The sequence below is a fragment of the Cydia pomonella genome, chromosome 8, assembly GCF_033807575.1.
Source record: "Cydia pomonella isolate Wapato2018A chromosome 8, ilCydPomo1, whole genome shotgun sequence".
Taxonomy (NCBI): Eukaryota; Metazoa; Arthropoda; class Insecta; order Lepidoptera; family Tortricidae; genus Cydia; species Cydia pomonella.
In genome coordinates this window covers 20,301,145-20,326,097 of record NC_084710.1, presented here as the reverse complement: position 1 = coordinate 20,326,097, position 24,953 = coordinate 20,301,145, and the positions used below count along the sequence as shown (strand labels likewise).

At 37.2% G+C, this 24,953-nt stretch overlaps 1 protein-coding gene across 1 annotated transcript in view; it reads right to left on the bottom strand.

Moving 5' to 3' along the window:
* Positions 1 to 1,616: 1,616 nt before the first annotated feature.
* Positions 1,617 to 24,953, bottom strand: part of LOC133520818 (uncharacterized) — a 117,583-nt gene continuing 94,246 nt past the window's right edge. Inside the window, exons 6-7 of the mRNA XM_061855492.1 lie at positions 3,078 to 3,265; positions 1,617 to 2,195 (exon numbers count right to left, since the gene is read on the bottom strand). Of these exons, the coding sequence (XP_061711476.1) occupies positions 1,938 to 2,195; positions 3,078 to 3,265 (446 nt within the window). The 3' untranslated portion in view covers positions 1,617 to 1,937. The remainder of the gene's footprint in view (positions 2,196 to 3,077; positions 3,266 to 24,953) is intronic.

The window sequence follows — 24,953 nt, the reverse complement described above, 5'->3', positions numbered from 1 at the left end:
TATATTTGAATAAAATAAAATAAAAAAATATTTTCAGATTCCTCAGATCCATAGATTGATAATTACAAGACCCATTGATTAGATAACCAACTAGATGGTCCAGTATATGCTATCATTCTTTTAAAATTTATTTGATTGTATCTCCAACATTCCCAGCGGAAACCAAAGCAATGTGGATATTCAATGCAAAATGTTTCTGTTCGAATTGAAATAATTGATTTAAATGTATTCTGATAATTAATTAATGTCCGTCGTAATGTACTTATTGTTGAAAATAGATGCGGTGTGCTTGATATTCGTGTTGATTGAATGGAAAACGTTTAACTTTCTTCAATTAGTTTGTTTATTTTATTTGGAATCAGCTATTTCAATTCAAACCTAAATTCATTATCATAGTGTATCCTCGATAGGGCGAAATCCTGGTTGAAACGAGATATAATGCTATTCCGTCCCCTTCAAAGCCCAAAACCTCCATAATTCGAAATATTTATCCTCAATATGAGGAAGAAACCAAAATTCAAGATATAGGGGTGATAAAACAATACATTACTTAATGTTTTTTTTTTTTTTTTACTACGTCGGTGGCAATCAAGCATACGGCCCGCCTGATGGTAAGCAGTGTCCTTAGCCTATGTACGCCTGCAACTCCAGACCCAGGTAGCAATTTTTCGTCGTCACGACGTCCATTCACGGTCATTTCAGACGTTAATGACGTCGCTACTTTCGTCGTACAGACGTTCGAAATGACGAACATATGTCATAGCCTCACGACGTCTCTAACGACGTCGTATTGGACGTCTAATAGTAACGTAATATGGACGTCTTCCAACGTCGTTGGTAGGACGTCCAATAGTAACGTAATATGGACGTCTTTTAACGTCGTTAGTAGGACGTCATTTAGTAACGTAATATAGACGTCTTCCAACGTCGTTGGTAGGACGTTCAATAGTAACGTAATATGGACGTCTTTTAACGTCGTTAGTAGGACGTCTTTTAGTAACGTAATATAGACGTCTTCCAACGTCGTTGGTAGGACGTTCAATAGTAACGTAATATGGACGTCTTTTAACGTCGTTAGTAGGACGTCTTTTAGTAACGTAATTAAGACGTCTTCCAACGTCGTTGGTAGGACGTTCAATAGTAACGTAATATGGACGTCTTTTAACGTCGTTAGTAGGACGTCTTTTAGTAACGTAATATAGACGTCTCCTGTAGGGCAATTACGTAAAATTTCGTATGCACGTTGAGGCGATCCAAATGTATTTTTTCTACACAATGAATGACATTTGGATCGTCCTAACGTACGTACGCAGTATTACGTTATTACCCTGCTGTGATGTATGCAAGATACTACGACGTCTTCAAAAGAAGTCCTATTAACGACAAAATGACGTTCAATTGGCAAATACAATAGACGTCAATGGGACTTCAATTTAAGCCAGTTATCATTCGTTTATTGAAGATTCAATTGATATATTGCACATACGAAATATTTTGCCAATTCATTAACTAAACTCATTATCATTAAGCAACCGTTACTTCCCAATGACGACTATTTGTCAATTGCATGCGACGCGATGCTGAACGGGGGCAAGAAAAATAAAAAACCCCAAATGTACATCAAGGAACTAGTAGTTTAATAATAACATATAAACTACATATTAACAAGGTACTTTTTAAGTATTTTAAGAGGCCAGTCAAATCGTCTTAATACCTTTATTTGATCCTAATTTTGTGTAATCCGAGTTTGCTCCATTCCAGAAGTTGTGGAACTTTTTTTGCTATTTTTAAGTTTTTTTCTTGTAGTTCAAAAACGGTACGTCCGACGGAAAATTTGATCTAGTCACGATAACAAATTACATCTGAGGATCCGAAAGATACCCTTATATGAATTCGTAGTCAAAGATTGTAAACACGGCCGCCACTTTGAATTTCTTCTAAAATCCGAATTTGTTTTCACCAGAGTCTGATCCACAACAAGCTTGCTGGTAGTGACATTGTAATTCATGGTGGGTTCCTTCTACATCGAATGGTTTTGCACACGCCCGGAGACGTAGTTCTGCAAATGGCTTCTTGTCTGATCTTTTACCGTAAAAGTTGTACTTGCTTGCCATAGAGTCAGACAATGCAACTTTCATAACTCTAGATACTTTATTATTAATGCCCTGTCCACCAAGGCTCTTGAAGTAGGCTACCTGTAAATATTTCTTATTACAAAAACATTCACAAACTTAACTATACTGCAGATCATAAAATAACGGGTTGGTATTTCTCTGAAATGGTATAAAAACCAATTTGTCTGTGTACAATTCGTTGAGTGTCAATTTTTTGTACTATTTGGTACCTTACATCGAAAAATTTGTACAACTTAACTTAAAATCTCTAAATATTGAAAATAAAGTGGTCAGCCATTCTGACGTCAGGTTGATAGGACCAAGTCCAGTTCCCCCTAGTTGTAGGGGTTATATCGATAGAATCCAACTTTTGACAAAGATTTAGTACCTAATTTGTACCTTTCATAATTATTCTTCTTATTGGGCATTTTCCACAATTAATAAAAATAAATTTAAAGAATAATACTTTCAAAGTGTTAGGGTTAGCGTTCTTCATGACTATTCCAAATTTCAAATCGATAGCTTAAGTAGTTCTCGAGATATTTATCAATGTGACAGACGGACGGACGGACGGACAGACAGAGTGGCACCATAAGGGTTCCTTTAGTACTTTTATGGTAAGGAACCCTAAAAAGGTACTAAAACTTGGAGTAACATTCGTTATAAATATATGGTCCTGTCATCCTGACACTCGCTAAGAAACACATAGGTATTAAATTAAAAAACGTACTAGTTTGTACTTCATAAATAGTAGATTCGGCAGTTATGACTCCTGCTTCCTAAAAACACGGGACTAGCCGGGTCCACACAGCGACCATAAGCACGAGGCAATATCCTCGCGCGTATGCTCGCTCTGTGTGGACCCGGCTACTTACGACGTTACGAGGCTATGCCGGTTATTATACCTATCCGGTACGCTTGTAGTTTCGATGATACTATCGCATTGACAAACTTAAAACTTACCACGTTAGCATGGTTTTCTTGTGACGTTAATAATTTTTCCACAATTTCCAACTCCTCCGAAGTTTTGATGGGAAATTTGAACTCTGGTTTTAAATCCAATCTTGTATGTTTTTCTCGCAAAATCGAGATGATTATATCATTCTGGGCCTTTATGTGGGCCAGTAGTGACACCACTGTATCTTGCAAACCTGAAAGACAGTTATGTTAATGTAATAATGTATTAGTGATGGGTCGCAGGTAAGATACCGAATGTATGTATGTATAAATAATATAGCGGCAAAGTATTAACGTTTTACCAGCCGTGAACAGCAAGCGTGTCTTAACCTTTTTGACGCCAATGATGGGTATACATCATTATACGCGTCGCAGCGACGCGTCGCTGAGCTCGACTTCATGTCGCTGGCTTCGTGTAGCCGCGTTCGAATGCTATTTCATAGAAATACATAGAAACCAGTCAGTGACGCGGCGACATGAAGTCGAGATCAGCGACGCGTAGTTGTGTTTCAATTTGTACCTTTACCTACCTTTTAATCCTTGACCACGATGGCGTTGCTGGCACGTCGCTGCCGAGATTCGGTGGTTGTTCTTTTCGCGACCAAGGACTACGTATGCGTGAAACCGGAGTTAGCCGCCCCTCGCCGTCTTCTGTTAAATCTGACAAGTCAAAAATATTAACAATACAAAATTTTTCCGGTACCTACCTATCAATAAATAAAGATGAATATACGTCATTTCTAAAAATCGTCCTAGTAGCTGGTTTGATAGTGCACAAAAACCCTGCACTTTGTGACTATGCGCTGAAACTTGGTACAGTCGATTCTTAGCTGGTAGATCCAGACCGGGAGGGACATGCTTCTGCAGCAACAGGCAAGTCCATCCATGTAGGTTCCCAGTTGTTATTGACCTTCGTGCAACCCCAAGTAGACAGACAGGGCAGACTTTTGAACCAGCTAAGAATCAACGATGCCAAGTTTCAGCGCATAGTCACAAAGTGCAAGGTTCCCATACAACGGCGTGCAATATCAAACCAGCTATAGCTGTTTACTCTGTAGAAATGAACATAGGAATGAACACCACACACATATTACACATACATGAACATGAAAATCAAACCACCGCAGATGGTTAAACATTGATATCTTACCTTGCAGGACACTGTTTGTCAAGACAGGAAGCCCGTCAACTACATTCAGCAATGAGAGGGTTTCTGTTGGCAAAAAACATTAACATAATATGTATTATATTTATTTTCTATGAGTATTAATAATACAATGCACGCTTAGACCGACTTACCCAGTCCAAAATAAAAAAAAACCGGTCAAGTGAGAGTTCGTTTAACTCGCGCACCGAGGGTTCCGTACAAACTTTCAATTATCTCATGTAAAAATACAAAAGACTTAATGACCAGAAGTATACTAAGTATAATTGTGTACAGCGTCATCTATCGGCAAATTCGCTAACTAATTTGCGGGACCTGTGTACATATGTTGTTTTTTTTCTTTATCATTCGAACCGATTTAAACATTTTTTGTTTTATTTGAAAAAAAGGTGTTTTTTGTGTAATCTCATACGAATTTCAAGTATAATTAACACCAGCAAAGGAGGTTAAATTGCAAATTAAATTTCGAAAGGTTTTTTGATAGTGACAAAAAAGTTTTCAAGATATAGGCATGATTATATTTTTTCTGCCCTCTGGGCGGAAAGCGTCAACTTTGCTCCCGCTGCGCTAAACGAAGTTGCCGCTTTCCGCCTCCGTCGAGCAGAAAAATAGTATGCGCACCACGGGAGGAAACGTAGGACATTCCATCCCGCGTGTTTGCCACCCTCGCCTTCGGCTCAGGTGACAATTTGTTTTACATTTCCCTTCATTAATGATTATTTTTCACTATGAAAAAATTAATCAAATTTTTTTTGAAATGTACATTTAAGATCTTTGAAACGATACCCCACTAGACCTAGTAATTTGAAATTTTGTCCTCTCTTCATATGGGGCATTTTTCATATTTAATAAAAATAAAATAGAAAAATAACACTTTCAATGTGTTTGGGTTAGCATTATTGATGACTATAATATTCCAAATCGATAGCGATGTGACAAACAGACAGACAGACGGACGGACGGACGGACAGAGTTGCACCATAAGGGTTCCTTTTGTACCTTTTTGGTACGACACCCTAAAAAATAAATCACCTGTGGTTATGTCGCCGCGAAATAAACTACCCGTCCCTTTGTAATTAATACAGTTAGAATAAGATGGTTAGTCTATCTAGCGGCGACATACTCTCGCGCCAATCATGTGCTAGGCTTACTGGTAAGAATAATATTCTATTAGGTATGTATTAATTATGATTTACTTACTTTCTGGTGTTGAAGGAGCTTCCCGGGAATCTCGGGTAATGTTTGGCTGAGCCTGACGGGTATCTGTACAAACCATAACATATTATTTTTGAGAGTTCTTTGTAATATCATACTTCTATATAAAAAAAAACTACACAAAATATATCTATTTACTCTTGATATTAAAGGGTCCATACCAGAAAAGGAAAAACCTTCCATCTGTCTCTCCATGCCAAAACAGTGTTCTAACAAAAAGATAATTTGACTAGAAGAAACACTTAATGGATATAACAGAGTAAGCAGTAAGCAGCTAGCTATATATATTGACCAAAATAAGTTTTTGTCAAAAATTTCATTTTTAGGGTTCCGTAGCCAAATGGCAAAAAACGGAACCCTTATAGATTCGTCATGTCCGTCTGTGTGTCCGATTATGTCACAGCCACTTTTTTCCGAAACTATAAGAGCTATACTGTTCAAACTTGATAAGTAGATGTATTCTATGAACCGCATTAAGATGTTTACACAAAAATAGAAAAAAAAAAAACAATAAATTTTGGGGGTTCCCCATACTTAGAATTGTGATAACAGATACATTGAAAATAATATTTAATTTGTATGAAAAAGAGAAAATCTGAAGATTTCATAATTTTTTAAAGTTGCTGAACAAATGTTGATCAGTTTGAGGAGTTACAATAATATGGTTTAATTATTTTCTAATGTTATAGGAAGCACCTGATATATCATATATTATATTTGCATGAGAACCATGGGACAAAAATACATTAAATAAACTGGCTGAAAGTTGTTTGATTATGAGAAAGCAGCAACATAAAATGGCAGTTATGAAGTAAATTCTGACACTTTGCACACCTATGAAGTTGCTAAACTGAATATTGACAATATAAACCTTAGAAAAAAATGCTACTCTTACTATTCTGACACATGCAACAAGTATCTACAGCATCATAATTGTTCAATGTGGCGGGACTTAATTCATAAATAATAATGGCCCGTTGGCTATAACCTCAACTTACCTCTATAGTAAGCAGCAGCAGCTGTTTTGTTCAAGATTTTTTTCTTAATTGGTGGTGGCGTTATGTGACCGTCATCTTCATCGCTTGTGGAAATATATCTGTTATTTCTTTTCCGCTTAAAATTTGGTTCTTCTTCTGCTTCAGTCTGTAAGTCTGATGTCTCCTCGACCAGTTTCAGTTTTCTTTTGGCTTTATCTATATCGTCTTTACATGCAAATAAAATAAAAAATACACACAACATGCAAAAATAATAAATGAACACAACATAATGCATCCCTCAGTCAATTAAAACAAGGTTATTGGTAAATATGTAGGATGGAGTAGGAACAGGGTAGTAAGTGGTTAGTAGTACAGTCAATTATCCATTTACCTGGACACTACAGAAGTTATGTTAATACAGACACAATGCAAGGTAAAATTATCCCAAAAATGCTGCTACTTGTCTCAGCAATAGGTTTATGAAAATGACCATAAGCTGTCCATCCATATTAATATTATAAGTGTGAAAGCAACTCTATCTTTCTGTCTCTTTGTCTGTGTATCGCTAAATCGAAAATATTTTTTTTACCCGGTAATAAGTTTTACCCGGAACTTCACTAAATTATTGCTATACTGTTTGTAATTAAGATTACTGCTGAATATGTAAACTTACAAGATACTATAACAAATCCGAATAAATCCATAACACTGCTGTGACAATGACATTACCTACAGTAACGTAACATATTTTACTCAATATACCAACAAGAATACTGCCTATATGTAGGTGTGTTGGTTTTTGTCCGGCACTAGTTTTCGTCCACTTGACGAAATTTGAATATAAACGTACTTTGCTGCACAAATTTGTACGTACCTATTGCAATCATTAATGTCAAAACAATATATCAATCTATTTACATAAAATTATATGTCGCAAATAGAAAATTAAAAATCAATTACATTAATTGATAATCTGTACGGAAATTAACGCAATGACTCTACATATTTTATCTTCGAAAAACTGAACTATCACAGAAAACGGAAACTTCCACCAACATTAGTAAGCTCTCGGTAAATCAAGAAATATTGCATCCAGATACCATACCTCTAAGTACGTGACTTACCAATAGCAAAATCCACGTGGTTCTTAAAATAAATATATACGTACCAGTCTCACAAAAAACTCTTTGGATGAAGTATCGTTTCCATTTCTCATCCGGTGTTTTGGTATCCGCCAACACCTTTTCAAAAGCTTTAGATCCCTTGACGGGTGGCCAAAATACCTCCCGACGCCTTGGCGTAATCCACTGATTCTTTACAATGGATATTGATCCGCCGTCTTGATCACTGAATTGTATCACTGAGTATGTACTCATCACTGAGTATGTGTTTATCATGTGATAAAACTAAAATATACCTTTAAGAGTCTCGAATTGCACAGCACCCACGGACGCGATACAACACAACAGACCGGGCAAACGGAAAAGGAGGGAAACGATACATGACACATGACACTTCAATCAAAATGTCAGAATTTCGTTCCGTTCCAACTTCTGATGTTTCTAAAAATAACAATTTTAAGCTTGTTTTGGTGTTATTAATTATAAAATCTATAAAAAAAATACTGTATAACAACTTTAGAGTTACCGAAACAAACGGAAATGTTTTTTTTACTTTATAAATATTTTACAATGCAAGATTGACAAATTGGTATCAAGAAACGAAACGCGTTATTTTGTCGGTTACATACGTCTTGATAGTAACCCCAAATAGACGTCAATAGAACGTCAATTTTGTGACTAAAATGGTACGTCCTACTAACAGAGACCCCAAATAGATGTAAATTTCTATAAGAAGTTACTACGCTAATATTAAGAATCACGTTTAGTGAAACAGGGCAATAGCCGCGAAAATCGACGTTCGTCAATTGCGGGCATTTTTCTCTGTCACTCTAATGACGTCTTAGTGAGAGTAAAAGAGAAAGATCCCCTCAATTTGCGAATTTCGTTTTTCGCGGTAGGCCTGCACGTCTTTGACTCGTTGTTCGAAAATTAATAACGTTGTTGTGACGCCGCTGCGGCGGGGCGTAGCGGCGCTGCAATCGCTGTTTCAACACGGCAGTGTTGCCAAGTCTCTTGTTTTTACAAAAGATTCCCCAATTACCATTATATTACAACCCCAATTAGACGTCAGTGACACGTCAATTTAATGACTTAAGAAGGTACGTCCTGATAGTGACCCCGTACAGACGTCAGTAGAACGGCAATTTTGTGACTAAAAAGGTACGTCCTTATAGTGACCCCAAATACACGTCAGTGAAGCGTCCATTTTGTGACTAAGCTGGTATGTCCTGATAGTGACCCCAAATAAACGTCAATTTTAAAACAAAGAAAGTACGTCGTATTAGTGACCCCAAATAGACGTCAGTAAAACGTCAATTTTGTGACTAAAAAGGTACGTCCCGATAGTGACCCCAAATAGACGTCTGTGAAGCGTAATTTTTGTGACAAAAAAGTACGTCCTGATAGCGACCCCAAATAGACGTCAGTAAAACGTCAATTTTGTGACTAAAAAGGTACGTCCCGATAGTGACCCCAAATAGACGTCAGTGGAACGTCAATTTTGTGTCAAAGAAAGTACGTCCTGATAGTGACCCCAAATAGACGTACGTCAAACGTCAATTTTGTGATAAAAAAGTACGTCCTGATAGTGTCCCCAAATAGACGTCAGTAAAACGTCAAATTTGTGACTAAAAAGGTACGTCCTGATAGTGACCCCAAATAGACGTCAGTAAAACGTCAAATTTGTGACTAAAAAGGTACGTCCTGATAGTGACCCCATATAGACGTCAGTGAAACGTCAATTTTGTGACAAAGAAAGTACGTCCTGATAGTGACCCCAAATAGACGTCAGTGAAACGTCAATTTTGTGTCCAAAATGGTACGTCCTAATAATGACCTTAAATAGACGTCAGTGAAACGTCTACTCTCGACGAATAGAGTACTGACCTTGTTATGACCTATAAATGACGTCAATTGTGCGTCACTGACGTCAGTTTGCTACCTGGGGAGGAGTTACATGCGCGTTGCCGACCCTAAACCCGCCCCCCCTCGTTGAGCTCTGGCAACCTTACTCACCGGCAGGAACACAACACTATGAGTAGGGTCTAGTGTTATTTGGCTGCTGTTTTCTGTAAGGTGGAGGTATTTCCCCAGTTGGGCTCTGCTCTAGATCTGGAATGACATCCACTGGCTGTGCCCTACCACACAAAGCGAGATGACATTCGCAATGCCATACCTCTCTTTTGGACGTAGTTTAAGGACGTACCCGGGTCCAAGTTCCGGTCCGGGTTTTCAAGTTATAGAGGTCTAATTTAATTTTTAACTTATGGAGGTAAAAATTGTACTGGGTAGCCATGAAGGGAATCGTTGGTTACTTGTACTCAGTGCGTGTGTGGTGACCTTGAGTAGACGGTCGAACACATTGATCTGGAATGCCCTCTCAGGTTCTGTCTGGCTTCAAATTCATGGGACGGATTGAAAACCTAGTGAACCTCAGTGAAAGGGCCATTTAGTACCTGAAGAGTGAAAATTTCAAGTTCTAGATTAATTTAAATTCAGTAACTGTAATGCCATACGATAAATAAATAAATAAATCTCTCATCCCGTATTTTTTTTTTATTGCATGGCGTTTGTCTATGTACGATAATCATCTTGGCTAAGCGCCCTGCCGTTACAATTTGTAATTTCTGAACTATGTATAATAGAATTGTAGACAATAATTACAGCTTAGTAACTTATAACTTAAGTGATGATCTATAATTAATAACGTGCGCTTATGCTAATTGCATTAGGCTGATTTGTACAAGAGAGCAATTAATTTTAAGCTATTATTAAAGGCAGGGCTCGGAGCCATTTTTTATTTTAACTCCGAAATAATCCAATTATTAAAATTATTTTATGCTCTTTTAATAACACTGAATCATCTATTCAGTTAAAAACTTCGTGTTATTAGATTGCCCCATCAAAAAATGAAAAATAAACCAAAGAACGAAAAAGAACCTAATAATACAGGTATTTTATTTATGAATAAAAAACCGGTTCCGATTCTCGATTGGCCATGAGAGCAGGCCCCTACTTTCACCATGGAGACAATTGTCACCTAACAGAGTGACAATTATCCGTAGGTATATTACAAATCAAACAAAAACATGATTGACGTGAAGTACCGTCCTTACTTATCGATCCAGAAATGGACAGAAAATTGTCAGTGTCAGGTGTCAATTGTCGCCGTGGTGAAATAATTATAATCATAATAATTTATTGATAATATAAAATTACATGTCAGTAGGTTACAATGTGTAACTACTATATCAACAACCAAACTTAAAAAAATAATTAAATAGCTCCTTGTGGTCGTAAAACGTCTGCTCGTGGAGCCATTTTCTAAGTTTTGATTTAAAAAGTGAAGCCCTTTTTCCTGTTATAATTTCTTGCAGTAGATGATTGTACCCCTTACGGCCTCCCGGCTCTAGTCGCAGTAGCCCTGCGCGTGCGCTACGGGCCGCGTACCTTCGCGGGGTTTCGATGATGGGGTTCGTGTCTACTTCATCACGCACACTTGCGTCCATATGCAGAATTAAGAGTGAGGATATGCCCCGTACGGCTACCACCAGTTTGATATTGCTGAGGCAGTCATGGTAAGGCTATTTGACTCGGACTCCTGGCGAAGACGGTTCATTATACAGATTTTAAAACAAATGTTAACACTTTTCTGGATATATAGTGATCATATAAGTAATGATTTTATCATAGAAAAGAGTATTCAATTGTGAGGATAAGTGTTTAATAATTTAGACTTTAGAGTATGTCTAAGGCTACCCTGTCTACTCGGTTGAGAGATGTGGACTACCCAATACTAAGGAGGAGAGACGAGAACATAATTGCTGCGTATGAACCAAACACGCGCGTGTACGCTGTACATGGTTTTAACATATAGAATTGTGTGTCAGCTGTCACATTTAGCGATATCGTGGCATCTGGTAAGGTAGAGTATTATAGGTATACCGAAGTTTTAATAGAAAAAGCAATAATGAAAATATAAACATCTCTTATCCCATACAGGGATAAGTTCGCCTTTGTTGTATTTAATTTACTCTGTAACTGTGTTTTTCGTGTTTTTATTTCTATGTACAATAAAGTATATACATACATACATACATAAACAAAATGGTAGCTTTTTTTGGCATTTGACATCTAACGTAAAATTTGTATGCAGGTTGATTTCACTGAAATATTATTAATTAAAATATATTTCAACAAAAAATTGATACGAATAAAATATTTAACAATATAAATTGTTAATATGATCATGATTGTCGTCAAAGAGTGCGTGATTACGAAGTATTGAAGGTAAATTGGCTTGTTTATAATATTATTATTTGCGATTTCAATTGGACTCCGCTTTCTGTATACAAAAACAATTATTTTCCAGCGTTATCAAGCAAGCGCCAAAAGTGAGAAAATAATTGGGAAAACAGCCATAAGTGTTCTTACGTTCACTTATCTTCGCAATTAACAGAAGGATTAGTAAGAATTTCGCACCTCAACTGACAGGGTTGGGCCACACTGAAGGCGTGACATCCTTAGCCTTAAGAACACGTTCCACGTTATTTTTTATGAGTTTTATGACATAGTACGAGTATGCAAAACGATCAGACGAATCGCCTGATGGTAAACAATTAGCGTTACTCTTGGACACCTGCAAAACCAGAGAGATTGCGTGTATATAGCGACAAAGTGGAACGTTTTGCCGGCCACGGTCACAATTTGTTAAGGTCTACCCATTAACACACAGACGGATAAATGCGGCAGGGGACTTTGTTTTGTGGAGTAGTGATTCTGCCCAGTCTAATTTCTGTGTATAACGATATCTAGCAACTAAAAATATTACCAGGTAGATATTATGTTATTGAATGTTCATATTCATGTCAAATTTCATGTTACTTATTCCAGAATTTCGTTTTAAAATGATAACTTCAATTGTAGTACAGCAGCTAGGTTCTTGTGACTCTCAAGGTATCGTAAAAACAATCTAACAATAGAGGGCCCACCGCGAACCACGTTCAACGTGTTGCCTCTCCATCGCACGTAATGTAATGCATGTAAATTCATACGTAAGTGTGACAGAGAGACAACACGCCGAAAGTGGTTCGCGGTAGGCCCTTAGTAATGTCCAATATTAGACCGCTACCACTGGACCCACACCCCTCCTTTTCTTTCACCTCGTCGGTAATAGCTGTCAGTATCGTAGAAACTAATGAGAAAAATAATGGACGAGCGTTATCTGACCCGGCGCCTGGTGGTTGGCGGTTACCGCTAGATCTTACAACTCATATCCCAGAAATATTCCTAAATTAATTTTTAACAAGAAGAAACTGCAAACGATGCTATTAAGCTTAGAATAAATTTAAAAGTGAAAAAAATGCTGCCTTGGGTGAGACTTGAAGTGTTTTTTTATTTAGAAGCCGTGAATTCGAGTCTTCCTCCACTTTAAAAAAAATTAAAATATTCCTATTCCAGAGCACACAAGTTTTTTTGCAGAAATCATGAATCGTCTGGTTGACGTAACTGGTGACCGAAGAAATGGCGCACACCGTATCAGTATTGCGATACAACGAGAAAATGCCGCAAGCATCCTTGGTACAATGCCTCAAGGGCCTATTTTAGATTTAAACTAGTTATAGTAATTTACCTCTGTATATATCCATTATGTATTTTGTTATTGTAAATAAAATGTATATATTCCCAGAGTACTTTAAAATAGTGAGCGTTATATATGACTAGAAGACTGTTTTACAAGTATCCATATATATATGAAGTCTGTAGGTTGGTGGTTACCTTTGGTACTTAGAAGAATATTCCTGGCTTAGGAACAAAAATAATGGACGAGCGTTATTGTAAATAAAATGAGGTATATATTCCCTAGCACTTTAAAATAGTAAGCGTTATGTATGTCTCGAAGACTGCTGGTTGGCGGTTATCTCTAGTTTTCACAAGTATCCATATGCCTATGCCAATATTCCTATCCAAGAGCACTTTAAAATAATGGACGAACTGATTCGAACGGCCCCATTCGAAGAATGAAATACGGAAAAGATAAAATAACGATAAGTTCTGGTTTAGATAAGTTCTCAATTAGATATCATTTGTATGTCGTATAATGACAGAAGCAGCACGATTCGGACAATCAATGTCACTTTGACGTTAGAAATATCGTAAATAGTTCTTATTGAGATCACAGCAGAATCGAAATAAACGTCGATTTTGACATATCGTTTAGCTATCGATCTTTTTAATCTCTTTCCAAGATCTTAAGAATCTCTTAATCATTCTTCGAATCGGGCCCATAGTCTATAGGTTGGTGGTTACCACTGGTCCTTACAGGAATGTTCCTGGCTTTGGAACAAAAATAATGGACGACCGTTATCTGACTCGGCGCCTGCTGGTTGGCGGCTACCGCTGGTTCTGACAAATATTTACTTGGTATGAATGCGCCCAGGAATATTCTCGTATAATTATATAGGTATTCCCTAGCACTTTAAAATAGTAAGCGTTATGTATGTCTCGAAACTGTTGGTTGGCGGCTACCGCTAGTTCTTACAAGTATCCATAAACATATGCCAATGTTCCTATCCAAGAGCACTTTAAAATAATGGACGAGCTGACTCTAAGTTTGTAGGTTGGTGGTTACCTTTGGTCCTTACAGAAATGTTCCTGGCTTTGGAACAAAAATAATGGACGACCGTTATCTGACCCAGCGTCTGCTGGTTGGCGGCTACCGCTGGTTCTGACAAATATTTACTTGGTATGAATGTTCCCAGGAATATTCTTGAATTAAGGCCATACGCCGCTGCTACTTATAGGTAATTAAAACGGAAATTATAAACTAAGGGCCTGTTCCACAATGTCCAAGTAAAGTATTGGATAGCTAATTAACAAATAAATTAACTGCCAGATAAAACTTCCTACAAAACTTAGCACTTTATCTACCAATTAATCTTATTTGAAGATTGTGAAACGCCAACGATGATTTTATTCGTCAGATAAGTGGCAAGCAGCTTATTCAGGACTTTACTCGGACATTGAGAAAAAGGCCCTAACTAAAAAAAAAGTGAATAATCCTTTGGAGGTTTATTCACTTTTTGTTTAGTTAGGCCCTTTTTCTCAATTCTTTTGGGCCAGAAGACGCTGGTTTGATTTTATTCCCTAAGTTGAATGGCGGAAATGTCCTCGAGATACGATATTCATTATTCCTACGCTCCACTCTGTTTTCCTCAACTCCGTCTGGCCTCATATCATTAAAATATATCAAAATTGTACTGAGACGTCAGGGTGCGTAGCTAGCGTGCCAATCGTTAACGCTCCGTAACGAACGAAAATCAACTGCCATTGTCGCAATAATATGGAAGAGTGAAAGAGAGAGATTACACGTCGCCCTAAACAAATTATCATACAATTATTTATATTTGTATGGCAGCCGCCATTAGACGAATTTCTGAAACGTTATCTATCTGAACACCTCTTCATTATGAGGCTTGCTAATGAGTTTCTATTGCCGTCTTTATTTTCCCGCGTTCTTGCTAAAAAAAATATAGTTACGAAAGCTAACATGATATAAACTAATGTAAGGTAAGTATGAGTAAGTGTGGCATATGGGTAAGTGTGCCTGGCCTTCATATTTGGCCCTGTTTACACATCAATTAGTGTTTATTGCCAGTTCATATACATTTGATACTTGCGTTAAATATTCGTATGGCACGCTAAATCATACTGAAGGTCAGACGATAGAATAAGGTGGCCTTGATTAAGGTGGGTTCGTAAATTATTTTTCAAGGAATACTTTGTACACCCACAACACAATAGTTGGAAATACGGCGTGTTGTGAATAAAAGATTTTTAGGTAAAGGTAAAGGTAGGATTGGAGTGAGAAGAAGTGGAGCCACCAAGATTTTTGATTTACATTTTTCGGAGCGGGGGTGGGGGGGTTTGGTTAAACTTTATCTTGTTATCTATTATTAAGCGACTAGTATCGTTTTCGTATGAATCGGGGATGCTAAATTCATTTCTAGTAACAAATTGACAAGGTGTTACAGGATAAATATATAAAACATGAAAAAACAATAATGATAATTCCTCTTCACGCTTAAGCCGCTGAACCAATTTGGTCAAAATTTAGTATAGAGATAGTATTAGTCTCGGGAAAGAAGATAGATGGTTTTTATCCCAAAAACCTTCCTTTCGAAAAGGGGGGTGGACGTTTGTATGGATCATCAATAACCGCTGAACCGATTTAGATGACATTGGTATACTGATAGTTTGAGTCCCGGGATTTGTATCCCAAAATTATCCCGTAAAAGTGAAAAGGGAGGAGGAAGTTTGTATGGGGAATCAATAACCGCTGAACCGATTTAGATAAAATTTACGTCTACATCTTTGATTTAGTTGAACCTAAACTTAAACAATTATTAACCTCAGATGTCACCGACGACGTGCATCAAAAGTGCATCAAAAGTCTGGATGGCACAATTTCTTAAATACATCATAGAAATACAAAGATTCACTCTGCCAAAGAAAATCTTTTGTTCAGGCAACGCCGTATTTGACCTTTTTATGATTTCTGCAAGTACCACTACCACAATGCAATGTCCTAAGCAAGAAATACAATTAAAGAAAACTTTCTACCTAAGTTGTATGTTGTTTGTTTGTTTCTGCGGTTTTCGGATCCAAAAACACCGACGAGAAATAAAAAATATAACTTTACTTACCCGCGAAAAGATAACGTGCTGATTGACTAATCAGTGCTAACCCGTTATACTTACTTGCGTATTTTTACATGCAATTAATGTTCCCACCCTCCCACCGCAAAAATAAATACGCAAATAAATATAAAAACCCAACACCGAAAATACAAAACTCCGAAGTCGGTCCGAAGTCCGATGACGATTTTTGCGGCAGGAGGGTGGTCCTATTAATTGCATGTAAAAATACGCAAGTAAGTATAAAGGGTTAGCACTGATACTGATTAACTAACACGTTATATTCTCGCGCCATATAAATAATTCGGACCAAATAGTCCAAAAATGTCACCAAAAAATCTAAAATCTCCTGTATGGCTAAGACGTTTATACTTTTTCCTACTCCTCTACTGTTATCTGTCATTTATGCATTCATTAACACGAATATAAGAACATACATAAAAGATTTCAAGAAAAGTCTATATTGTCTATTCCTCATAAAAGCTCTTGTGCATTTATAAGCTATATTGTTACTGCGATTAATGGCTACCAACCTAACAAAACCAAAACGAATACAGTTTTAAACTAAGTGCATTGCTGCCAACGTACAAAATATTCATTTGGTTGCATAGTAAAAATAATTACTTCATAAGTCAGAAACACGCATGTGACACCCGTAATATAGCAACACCCATAGACTACGAAGACCGCTTAGCGTTGCTTGTTAGTCTCCGTAGGCTACGGTGGCCAAAATTGAGAAAAAACTGTCCAAAAAATTAATTTAGCAAGTAGCAAGTACCAGGGCCTCATGAGTTACGAGGAGGTGTCGCCGACCGGCCGGCCGCGGCCCGGGGCGGGCCGGGCGCGTAACAAGGTATGCTCGCGCGTCTTGGCTATATACGTTTGCTGTAATTTGTTTACCTAAATTAAGATTTATTTTTGTTGACTCGTAGGAAAAATATTGTATGCAACGTTGTATAAGTAGGTCAAAAAATTCTCGTGGCGTATTCCTTTACAATGTTCGCCTACGCCTTCGGCTCCGGCTCACATTGTAACTCACGCCACTCGCCTTTTTTGACCCTTCTTATACAACTGTTGCATAAAATACTATTATCGACCATAATACAGTCATGCGCAACTCTTGCACTTCCAACTTGTTAGAAAATGACGAGTGTCAAATCAATATTATTTTTGTTTAAATCCGAATGCCACTTCTAACTAAAATGATTTACCTATCCACTTACCCTGTACGTAAACCATCTATTACTAATATCACGTGTATGCAACGGAGGAAAGTCAAATGCGAGCTCACAAAGAAGGGCTATCCGAAGAATGTTGGCTAAAGCAGAACGTTCTAATCGCTTAGTGAATGTAGGGAGTCGAGTGCTGTAGAGGACCAGGGGGCCTACCGCGAAAACCGAAATTCGCAAATTGCTCTTTCTTTTTTACTCTCACTAAGAGGTAATTAGAGTGACAGAGATAAAGGCCCGCAATTGACGAACTTCAATTTTCGTGGTTATAGCCCAGTAGCCTTACCACGACCACGACTGCCTTAGCAGTGTCAAACTGATATATTTGCTAACGTATATGTAACTTGCTTTCTATACATCTCGCTCACACTAATATCGCAATAATAAAGGTCTCCCCTGAGTAGCGTTGGATTGTATTCTGTCTTCATAAAATAAAAATGTTATAAGCAGACTTAGGAATCCGTGGGGCAAAATTGTTTGACAAGTAGGAAGTTCCTGTATCGATAAACTCAACAACTATCGATGCTAGTTCTTTATACTAGTGATCACTCAAGGGTTTGCTAGTATATAGAACTAGCATCGATAGTTGAGTTTATCGATACAGGAACTCCCTACTTGTCATACAATTTTGCCCCACGGATTCCTATGTCTGGTTATAAGTAATATGATTCCAAGACTATCCGATGGGGAAACTTTTTCTCTTCAAGCGTATATACTTATACGATTGGAAACTAGTAATATGCAGCTTACTTCTGTGCCCCTAGTGTAAATTTAGTCGATAGCGAAACGTGACGTACGCGTTTGCATTAAGTCTCATTTTGTATGGGTTTTTGAACAGCGCGCCAAGCGGGACGTTTTGGAAAGTCAAAAATCTCATACAAAATGACACTTAACGCAAACGCGTACGTAACGTTTCGCTGTCGAAAATATTTACACTAGGGGTACAGTTTTAGACATTAAGACGGCCGTTTTACCAGTAGTAGCAACAGTACCCCTAGTGTAAATAAATTCGATTTCGAAACGTGACGTACGCGTTTGCGTTTAGTCTCATTTTGTATGTGATTTAGAAAGAGCGCGCCAAGCGGGACGTTTTGGAAACTCAAAATCCTATACAAAATGACACTTAACGCAAACGCGTTCGTCACGTTATGATGTCGATAAAACTTACACTAGGGGTACAGGAAGCTATTTACTTACAAACGAAAGGTGCATAAAGTTGGTTGGATTAAAAATTTCATCTACAAAATGTTTATAACAATAATCAGTGTACATGTGTTAGTATTTTTTTAGTATTTTCCTAAACCATTATAACAAATTTGTACACTTTTAAACAATGATTGACAGCTTTACTACAGTACGAGTAGTCGCCAGGTATTATAAATCGTGTCATTCACGACGACGCGTGCCTTGACTCTTATTGTCATCTCATTAAAGGTTAGATTTGACAAATCTGCGCGTCATTGTGGATGACACGAACGATAAGTTGTTACACGAAAATACTCATACGAACAATTCGATGAGCTTGTTCAATGGCTGTAACGGCTGTTAGCGTAACATTCGAATTATAACTTCAAGTACAACAGCGTTACTGCTACTGTGCCTTGCTGCCGACTGTTTTACTGCAGTGAATGCAAAAATCCGGGCATCAATATTAATTTTGGTCATTTTTGCGTCAATACGGTTGATAGCAATGCTTCACTTCAATCATATACACTTGTTTGATATGCAAATAAACATTAAATCATTCACTCATTCACTCATTCATTCATTCAATGCTGCGGCAGTAGTCCTACGCTAAGGTTCGACACTGTTCGTCTCCCACGCTCTCTACAAGCATTAAGAATACGTTAGGAAATTCCTTGGAAAAGATATTAAATAGTTGGCTTGTAGCCCCGCCGCAAGCAGCGCCGGGCGCTTAGCTTATCTTACTTCATTTTAGCACATTGTTTGAACACTTCTGAGAACGGTGCATTTGTCTGCTTTAAAATAATACAGGGAATGGACGGAGATAATAAAGATAAAGATAGTTTATTATATTATTCAAGTAGGCATATTACAATGCGCTTATGAACGTTAAATAAAGCTACACCGGCTCTAACCCTACACCTCTGACCCGAGAAGATTTAAATCCCCCCTCAATTGGAGGAGGGTATACCAATATGGGCCAGCAAGAAATTCGACGGGACACATCTTTTCAAAACATTACATCTTATAATTAACATGCATTAAATAAGAAAAATAAAATACAATTTCGATTACTATAGAAATCATGCAATTACATACAGTAGCTACTTTTCATTATAGAAAATTGATAAAAAAAAAATATATATATATATACGTATGTCATATAAAATCATACAAATATATATCGAATTCTTACAAAAGCGAAAGAAAAATGAAATTAACAAATAAATGAGAATATACATTATATAAGTCTGACAGATTGCTATACCTACAAAAAATATTTGATGTGCTTTCTTATCTGAGCTGTGTCACCTATACAATAATTATGAAACACCTTTTGAAAAATTGTCAAAAAAATATTACGGACACACATTCATCTCAATTTTGGCAAATGTATGACAATAGATGACTTTTTGATTAAAGTATCTAAGTATTTTCTGCGCTGATAAAAACATTGATAATGGGAGTGAAACCAAGAAGTGGGTATGAATTCGAACTAGGCTCAAGACCATCTAGAGGGCAGTTTTATAAACATCTGTAAACGGTACAAATATCGTATTAACCTGCAAGTAAAACCTAACAATCTTAAGTTGTTAGATAAAGAGACAAATGCTTGCATTAAAATTTTTTCATCACACTTGCTCGAAAAAGATCTTATGTCATGCAGGTGTGCTGAAGGACAAAGTCATATTTTGTTCCCGCGGGAGTTATGGATTGTGAAAGAAAAAGCTACAACTCCCTAGGGAGTTATAACTACAAACTATAAATATAAGTTTAAAATTATTTAATATGATTAATTTAACAGCCGTTTAAAATATTGTTATATTATTTTCAATCGTGCCTTCGATGCCTCACCTGCCAAAAAATTACAAAATGGCGGACGAATGTTTGATATGTCACCGTATTTAAGAATTATTTTGCCTAAAATTTAGTTTTTTCTTCGCAAGTGTGATGAAAAACATTGTGTGTAACCGGGGGTAAGAATATTGCAAACTCGGGTCTTTAATTCCCTCCAGCCTGCGGCCTTAGCACCCTCGTATCCAAAATTTCACTTACCCCCCTCGTTGCACAATGTACTATTCCCCTGCATGTAATAAATATGTCTAAATTGTGTGTTTTATATCGTGTTTGTTATTTTGTACTTTTAATCTCATCATTTCAATACTGACTTAATAATTATTTTCGGATTTACTGACAATTTTTTTCATAGATTGAATTTTTTTTTTACATTTTGTCATTATTTTTTTTACACGGATAAATTATTTCTCATTATTATCAAAATAGCCCAAATAACATTAAGTGCTTAATATAATAGTTAAAAGGGACCTAATATAAGCGTTTGATTAGGTACTCCTGAGCTTTGACGTTCTCAAAATAATACCCCCAACGTCAGTGTAAAAAGTGACGTTTCTTTAAATAAAAACGTCACTTTTGACACTGGCATATCCAATCCATATCGTATCTAGACCTAATGTGACTTCCGGTTCTAGCGCCATCGCCATCTTGATAATCACAAGATTATCAAGATCGCTCTTGATTAATTCCTCATTAATATTGTTTTCCTACTCCTCTACTGTTATCTGCCATTTATGCATTCATTAACACGAATATAAGAACATACATAAAAGGTTTCAAGAAAAGTCTATCCTCTCTTTCTATTCCTCATAAAAGCTCTTGTGCTTTTAATCGCTATAACGTTACTGCGATTAATGGCTACCAACCTAACAAAACCAAAACGAATACAGTTTTAAACTAAGTGCATTGCTGCCAACTTACAAAATATTCATTTGGTTGTATAGTAAAAATAATTACTTCATAAGTCAGAAACACGCATGTGACACCCGTAATATAGCAACACCCATAGACTACGAAGACCGCTTAGCGTTGCTTGTTAGTCTCCGTAGGCTACGGTGGCCAAAATTGAGAAAAAACTGTCCAAAAATTTAATTTAGCAAGTAGCAAGTACCAGGGCCTCATGAGTTACGAGAAGGTGTCGCTGACCGGCCGGCCGCGGCCCGGGGCGGGCCGGGCGCGTGACAAGGTATGCTCGCGCGTCTTGGCTATATACTTTTGCTTTGTTTACCTAAATTAAGATTTATTTTTGTTGACTCGTAGGAAAAATATTGTATGCAACGTTGTATAAGTAGGTCAAAAAATGCTCGTGGCGTATTCCTTTACAATGTTCGCCTACGCCTTCGGCTCCGGCTCACATTGTAACTCACGCCACTCGCCTTTTTTGACCCTTCTTATACAACTGTTGCATAAAATACTATTAAAGTGTTATAGTGATAGCTTATTATACAGTAAACTAATGTGGTAGTGTGCAGTGAATAAATAATTAATCTTAAAACGCGTTTAATCACAATGTTTGAGTCAACGGCCGGTAGTCCACGTGCTACTTGTAAAGTCCAGCTATCGCTTTACAAGAGCTGATAAAATCACCGTACACTGTTTTGTACTAACCGTACAATTCTAGTCGTATTTAAAGTTCCTAATACCTTGATACTCGCAAAATAGTCCTACTGGACTAAAGCCATAATTTTCATTCATTCATGAACTAGACATCATATATGAGGTATCTTAAAGTTCGGATAGGGCCGCGATTTATATCTTCTATAGTCTACGAGTATACCCACCACATCTGCCTTTTCCATGAAGCTAAGCTTAAGCCTTTCGATCAAACTAACTCGAAAGCCGCCAAACCAAGACACGAGAAACGTTTTTCGGCGCCACCACGGAACCTTGATCCGGGTGCGACGGGCCAATACCACTTCATTCTTTTGCAAACCTGGTACTTTACTTAACTATGTTTTCACAAACTTAACCTTATTTAGCTCTGCATAAGGTTTTATTTTCATGAATATGGCAATAGGAGGTAAGACGTTGTGAAAGTTATCTATAGCATCCTAAAATAATGATAAGCTAGTATTGTACTCAATGCTGTTCTAATAAAAGCAACTTAAATGTGTTTCGCATAGAGTTCATTTTCCAAATAAAAGTCAAAACAAGATAAGAGGTTCTAAAAATAAATCGTTGGCGACCTTTTGTACCGTCAATGTTTGAATATTTAAAACGTGTTTAGGTTCTGAGGTTTTTGGGTTTGAGGTTAACAGATTTGTCTTTTTTTTTTACTTTAAAAATAGCTTGTAAACATAAAATACGTTACCTTCATGTTTATTCCCTACATTGGCGTAGTGATTGATTGATTGATTGTAATATAATTTATTTCAACAAATTGCTAAGATTCATGTACAGAAATAATTGATTATTTATTTGTTAGCCTAATGTATCCCACATCCCAGTGCTCGGCAAAGGCCCCCCTCTCCTTCTTCTACACATCGCAAGATTAGGCTAACCTCTCCAGAGACACCAAGGTCGTGCCGCAAGCTCCTTTTAGGTCTAAACTATTTAAAAATAATCCATGTTAAAAATTATCCGAGTTTCTTGCCGGTCCATATTGGGATACCCTCCTACAATTGAGGGGGGATTTAAATCTTCTCGGGTCAGAGGTGTAGGGTTAGAGCCGGAGTAGCTTTATTTGACGTTCATAAGCGCATTGTAATATGTCTACTTGAATAATAAACTATCTTTATCTTATCTTTATCCTTTTTACGTAGTTTTAACACCAATACAAAAAAGTCAATACTTACATATTTCACCAGAATATGACGCGTTTCTAAAATAAGCACAGCATTTACATCCCTTTGAGTTATTTACTACCTCCATAGTTCACTGTTAACGCTTTTCTTCTCAAATTCAAAAGGGCGTAACCTTCTTACAACCATGTTTAAGTTAGGCTGTTTTAGCGCTAAGTGGATCACTTGCTCTCATCTTTTTGATTTATACGTAGACTTTGTATAGGATGGAGGTTTGGGTAAAATAGTACTGTCAGTCAGGTGAAATTAATATTTGAATACCTATATGAGGATCATTATTTCATTTCAAACCCCGGCTCGTACCAATGAGTTTTTCGGAATTTATGTACGAAATATCATTTGATATTTACCAGTCGCTTTTCGGTGAAGGAAAACATCGTGAGGAAATCGGACTAATCCCAACATGGCCTAGTTTATCCTCTGGGTTGGAAGGTCAGATGGCAGTCGCTTTCGTAAAAACTAGTGCCTACGCCACATCTTGGAATTAGTTGTCAAGCGGACCCCAGGCTCCAATGAGCCGTGGCAAAATGCCGGGACAACGCGAGGAAGAAGAAGATGAGGATCATTATTCGATTGATAGGAGTATTGTATAAAACTAATATTGTTAGTTTGTTATCGGAGAATCCCAAATGATTTTTCTAATAATTTTCTGGCAAAGTTGACTTTTCTGGTTGGTTGTTTTCATTGGTTGGAGTTAATATTTTTGATAAAAAGATTAAAGAATTAAATTACGAAACAGGAGATCCTGGGTTCGAATTCCTGGTAAGAGCATTTATTTGTGTGTCTATTTCTGAGTTACGGACGTTTTCTATGTATTTATCTTTATCTATCTAGACAGATTTAAACAAGCATACGGCTTGATGTCAAGCAGCCTCCGTAGCTTATGGACGCCTGCAACTCCAGAGGAGTTACATGCGCGTTGCCGATCCTAACGCTCCGCACCCTCGTTGAGCTCTCGTGACCTTACTCACCGGCAAGAACACAACACTATGAGTAGGGTCTAGTGTTATTTGGCTGCGGTTTTCTGTAAGGTGGGTATTTCTCCAGTTGGGCTCTGCTCTAGATCTGGAATGAAATCCGCTGTGCTGTGCCCTACCACACAAAGTGAGATGAGATTGACAGTTTCCGTACAGAGGTAAGAGAGCTTTTGGACATAGTTTGATAAAAGGACATATCCGGGCCTCCTACCCCCGGGTACCTATTGCTGTGACGATGGCTCTGACAGTAAACAATTTCCTTGATAATATAAGTGGCATTCGTAGTCGCAATTACAAGCATTCCATCAATAATTTTATCTAAGGTGACATCGCCCAAGTCAACGTCATAATATCTTCTAACAATTATGGAACTTACAAACATTTGTGCATCCTTAGTTAACCCTAAGACCTCACTTCCTTAATCGACCATTCACAGAGTTCTTTAAAAACAAGTATTCATCAATCTTTATTAATTTTAATTATCCGTTAGTCTAGATGTGCGCTGCGGAACGTAGGACGGAAACTTAAGGGCAAATTTATATTAATTAAATAATGATTTAACTTCACAAGATAAATTGGAAAAGTTATCGTTATGCTGTTGAAATCTTGACATACGGGCGGGAATAGATGTTTTCCTGGTTTCTTTAGCATCAGAAACAATT